At 46.4% G+C, this 5,584-nt stretch overlaps 1 protein-coding gene across 1 annotated transcript; it reads right to left on the reverse strand.

The window, feature by feature from the left end:
• Positions 1-2,794: 2,794 nt before the first annotated feature.
• On the reverse strand, positions 2,795-3,929 carry LOC104655539 (melanoma-associated antigen 8-like). Its single transcript, XM_030933671.1, has 2 exons — positions 3,866-3,929; positions 2,795-3,790 (listed from the first exon to the last, which is right to left on the reverse strand). The coding sequence occupies exon 2, from the start codon at positions 3,728-3,730 to the stop codon at positions 2,795-2,797; it is 936 nt and encodes a 311-aa protein (XP_030789531.1). The 5' UTR covers positions 3,731-3,790; positions 3,866-3,929.
• Between the last annotated feature and the right edge of the window lie 1,655 nt (positions 3,930-5,584).

Below are 5,584 nucleotides of genomic sequence, written 5' to 3' on the forward strand. Positions count from 1 at the left end.
AAATACTGTTTGTTCATTTAAATAATGAAATTGAAAATTAAAAAAGAAAGCTGGAAAAAAGGAAAGTAAACTTTAAAAAACTTTACAGGAAGGAAAATTACCCTGGATAAATAGGGACATTATGCAATGACAAAGAGTCGATTAACAAACAAGACATCATAATCCTGTTGCTTCACCTAAAAGCATTGTTTCGAAATACAAGAAACATCTGATAGAATTGAGAGAATAAATAGTCAAATCTACACTTGCATTTGGAGATTACAAAACTCCTGTCTGAGTACACGGTTGAAGTAGACAGAAACTCTGCAGGATTATAGACCAACCCGAACAACACAAAGGACCAAGTTGAGCTGACTGGCTTTTACTGAACATGCCACAGAAGAACAGCAGAATAAACATTCTTTTCTAGTGTATGTGGAATTTTTACAAAGATAGACCAAAAAAAAAAAAAAAAAAAAACCCTTAACAACTTTAAAATAATTGAAGTTGTACAAAGTATACCTTTTAATATGATGAAAGTATACATTTCAATTTAATAATTGAAATGCTACAAAGTATAAATTTTTAAAATCCAGAATAAAATAAAATAAAAATATAACAAAGGACGTATTTGTAAAGTCTCTAAGTAATTTTAAATAAACAACACATTTTCACTCTTCTTTGTTTAAAAAATCCTTAAGGAAAATTAGAAAACATATTCTGATGAATAAAAATGGTAATATGATGTTTTAAAATATGTGGAAATCAGCTACCATAGTCCCTAGGGGATTTTTTATGTCCTTAAGTGCTTATGTAAGAAAGTAACAAAGGGCTCAAATAAAACATCTAATCATTGATGTTAAATAATTAGGAAAACAAAAGTAAATTAAACCTGAGGAAAACAAAAATATGGGGGTGATATAGACATGAAGAGAAAAATTAATGAAATTGAAACTTCAGAAACTTCTGGAAACAGTAAAAGGGGTTGACGAAACCAAGATTTATTTATTTTTTTTCAATAGATCAGACTAGCTAAAATGACCCATGTCAGTCTGAGAAATTTGAAAATATAGCTGTGGAGAAACAACAGCTATGAATGCAGCCAGAAGTAGAGGAAACTACATACAAACTCTAATTTGTCATGATAACTACACTCTTCATTTCTTATAGACAGTTCTGAGAAGACCAGTTTTGCCTTGAAATTATCTGAATTTGCCATGTCTACCATGCATCAGATGCATTCAAATGCATTAACCCATCAAATGGAAGAAGATCCTGCAAAAGTTAGCAGGGAGATTTCACCTTCTTTACTCCATAGCATTGACTGCACTTCCCTTTGCAATGCCATCTCTCATGCCCCAGGAGGAGCCCAGTGTTTGTAAGAATTCAGCTTTAGAGGATGGCTGCTCCTCTTCTACCTCTTATGAAGGAATGGAGTTTCTGAGCACTATCCATTTGTTTGCCAATTCGGTCCCCAGCTTCAGAAAAGAAACTTATTGAAATCCTACCACGAATATGTGAGTGGCTTATGAACCTACTCTCCACCTTCAGGGATGTTTCCCAAGAGTCAGGAGATTATGGGCAAAGTATAGTCTATTCACAGCCCATTGGGAAGACAAAGAATGTGTATAGAACTCCTAGGGAGGGAGGACCAGGTGGCTGTGGCTGTGGGACAAGACAGAAGGTGAGCCGTGGGAAAGCTAGGGGAGTTCTGCAGGGGACAGGGATGCTCCATTTTCTGGGGAAAGCAGGGAATTCCATGCAGCCTCCAGAGGCAGCAAGGAAGCACAAGCACCAGGCTCGGCCTCTGAGTTGGAATAGAGGGCACGTGTTGGAGACCAGGGAAAGGGTGTTATAACTCGGGAAAGTGTTGGGCCCAGACAGACATGCTGGCTGGGAGAGTACTTCTCCCTTGTGCCTTTGGCAGAGGAGCCAAGATGTGGATGAGCACTCGTAGACTCTCCCATAACATCTTTCACAGTAGGTCCTCAACAGAAAGCACCTACTTTTCATTCATTTTGTCACCATGGAAAATCTTTTTCTTTCTTACAGTTGGCCAAATGACACTTGAGATAAGCTAATTAGAATGCTTTTTTAAAGGAGTCAGCTCTGGCTCTCCCAGCCAGGCAGAAGAGCACCTGGCCAGTGGCATCTGGGCCTCACATCCCGGAAGATTCTTGCTTATCTCTCAGGAAACCCTTGCATAGGATGGGTATCCATCACCAACCTCGTGTGCTGTGTTCAACCACACTGAGACAGAGTGTAGGACACCTCCCATTCCTGCCCCAGGAGGAGATGCCTCTCTGTTTCATCCACCATCCAAAAGGAACTACGGGGCAATTTTCCCTTCCAAACTTTTCTCTTGTCCTCTGAGAATCTGGCTCTGCCCCCACCCATTTCACTAGAATCAGCTCACCCAAAAGCTACTGCAGTTTCCCAAAGCCCAGAAGGCCTTGGCTCAGGGCATATACACTCCACCACTCTCACCTGTTACCCCCCACCCCCACCTCTCTCTTATATTTTTTTTAGATCTTAGGGGACACTTGGCCAGCTTAGTTATATGAATGCAGATCCTAGACTCAACCACCGTAAGGTTAGGGCTGGGCCTGGCTTACTTTAGCATCTCCGATACTAACCCAGGGTCTTGCAAATAGCAGATGCTCAATGAATGTTTCAGGAAAACATGAGCCAGTGACCAAGGGGACTTCTTTATTCTTATTTAATTCTATTACATTCTCAAGCCAAGCAAATCCAGGTACACATATGTATTTTTTAACTATACAGTGTACAGTAAGAGGTACAAGGAAGGCACGAATTAGATATTGTTTGATTGGGATGGGTAGGAAATGCGAACTCTTGCATTAACTCTGGCCACATGCTCCAGGACTTTCACATAGTTGGTTTCAGCGAGGGCCCTTGGACCCCACAGGAACTCGTAGCACACAGTATCACTGCCAGGTACCTGGCGGTACTCCAGGTAGTTTTCCTGCACCCAATCTTGAGTGAGCAGCTTCCTGAGCTCCCAATAGGTGCTGTGCTCCCTCCCATCATACAGCCCCATCACACTCAACGCTTCCCAGATTGCCTCCTCTGGGGCGCAGCTACCCTCCATTACGATCATGCCCAGGACGATTATCAGGAGGCCGGTCTTGGGCGTGCTCTGATCATCACCCAGCAGGCTGTCATAGGAGAGCCCCAGGCAGGTGACAAGGATGTAGCAGTGGCCGGCAGGGTCCACTTCCTTCACATCAATGCCAAAGATCACCTGCATGCACTCAGAGGCTTTGCTGAAGATCTCAGGAAAGTGGTTCTTGTAATTTTTGATGACACTCTCCAGCATTTCTGCCTTTGTGACCGGCTCCTTAATTTGATATTTGCGGAGCAGGAAATGAACTAACTCAGCCACTTTCTCATCAAGTGCTTCCCGGAAAAGGGACTCCAGGTGAGCTGGGTCTGGGGAGGTGCTTGGCCCCTCCTCTTCATTGCTGCTGGAAACCTCATTGGATTGGCTCCATAGAGTGTTGTCGGTGACGGTCTGGGAAGAGGAGGCACCCTGAGGACTCTGGGCAGGACTCAGTGACCCAGAATCAGGCACCTCCTCCAGGGTTCCCACGATCAGAGTGGAGGAGGAGGATGCAGCCTTCTGCTCCTCAGTTGTGGGAGTCTGCACATCCATAAGCCCCGGTGCATCTCCTTGGGCCTGACGGCCTTCCTCAGCCTTGCAGGACTGATGCGTCTTCCCAAGAAGCATGACTCAGGTCAGGGCAGCAGGTGAGTGTGGGCCGGAGCTGGGCAATTGAGACCCACAGGCCTGGGGAGAGAGGAAGCGTGTGAGAGGCCTTGGCTGGATACCACACCCTGGATGCCCTAACAAAGGCCTACTTACAGGTCTCCTTCAGTGCTCCTCTGGGGCCTCCCGACCTCCTGGCTGGCCTGTTTCCTGCGAACCTGAAAGAGGAATTGAGAGGGCATCTCAGGGTGCAGCCTCCGGGCAAAGGCAGAGGTTCCAGGACTGACAGAAGGGCTGGCAGAGCCAGGAACTGTGTGGTTCCTGCTGTTCTGATGCCAGAGGGGCCTCCGGTATACATACAGGGGAAACACCACCTCAGCTTGACTGCTGGTACTGCCTGGGCCTCTTATGCTCTGTGATTGCAGATACTGCCTCAGACCAAGACCTCACAGTCCAGTTCCTGGAGCTCCTAGAAGATAAATTGAAGGAGAACTCAGGCTGCAGACTGCAAGCACAGCCCCAGCACCCTAGTGCTGTAAGGAGGTTGAACCTGACTCTGTGAGCTCCCCACTATTTTGTGTGGATGGTCCTTTCTGTGCTCACTCAGGGCCCTCATCTTTCTCCCGGCAGGGCCCGGATCTGGCCCTTTTCCTGGCCTGAGAAACTTTCAGATCAAGAGTTCACAACCCTGATATGGAAGAGAAGGACGTAAAGGGACCCATATCTGGTCCCCCGTGCCCAAGGCCTCCTGGGGAAAAAGCAATAGCTACACAAAGTACATTGGGGTCCATGTGTCCTGTCCTAGGGTGAGAAAACAGCAATAGCTACACAAAATACATTGGGGTCCATGTGTCCAAACGTGAGGATCCTGGTTGGTCCTCATCTTGATGCCTGCAGGTTCCGAAACTCTCCCTGGGTTGACTTGAGACCACTTCCTCAATCCAAGGACCTATCTCCAGGAGACACTGGAAGAGCAAGTGAGGGGATTCCATCCACCCACCTTTTCCTGCACTTCCCCTGACTGACAGAAGGTGCAGGGAGGGGTTCGGTCCTGTGTATTTGGTGAGTGGTGTCCTTTGAGTCCCTGACTCCTGGCAGGGTCTTGGACCCTCCCTCTGTTGACCTGAATGCAGCCCCCTCAGACCAAGGCCTTCTTCTCCCTGAGACCAATGAGTCTGGTATCACACAGGGGGCCTCAGCTGCTAGTCCTGCTCATGCTTTCTGGGGTGACAGGAGAGGCAGGGCAGATTTCTGTTGGGCTCCCATCTGTTTTTTGCCTGCTAGGAGAACCATCGAGGCTATCCTCAATCTTCCCTCAGTGTTGTCACCTAGACTCTTGGTAGATTCTTGGACCAGTGAGTCTGTTGCCCAGATGGGGGTCCTTGTTTTGTCCTGAGTCACTCTCTGAGAACAAGGTCCTCGCTTCCCTGAGATCCCGAGAAATGAGGAGACACCACATCTGATGACCACTGGGTGGGGTGTCCAGGGATGACACTAGAGTCTGTCCCTACTTGTTCTTGAGCGGTGGGTTCTAAGGCCTTCAGGGGGTTCTTCATCTTTCCCCTGATGGAGCCTGCCCTTCCTCAACCCACAACACCCTAATTGGTAGAGTAGTTTCCAGTGTCTATTGTTCCCTCCTTTGTGTCCACATATGCTCAATGTGTAGCTCCTACTTATAAGTGAGAGCATGTGGTATTTGATTTTCCTTTCCTGCATTAATTTGCTTAGAATAATAGCCTCCAGCTCCATCCATGTTACTGCAAAGGTCATGATTTTGTTATTTTTAATGGCTGCATAGTATTTCATGGTCTATATATACCACGTTTTCTTTATCCCGTCCACCATTGATGGGGATCTCAGTTAATTCTATGTCTT

This window comes from Rhinopithecus roxellana, chromosome 7 (genome assembly GCF_007565055.1).
Source record: "Rhinopithecus roxellana isolate Shanxi Qingling chromosome 7, ASM756505v1, whole genome shotgun sequence".
NCBI classification, from domain to species: domain Eukaryota; kingdom Metazoa; phylum Chordata; class Mammalia; order Primates; family Cercopithecidae; genus Rhinopithecus; species Rhinopithecus roxellana.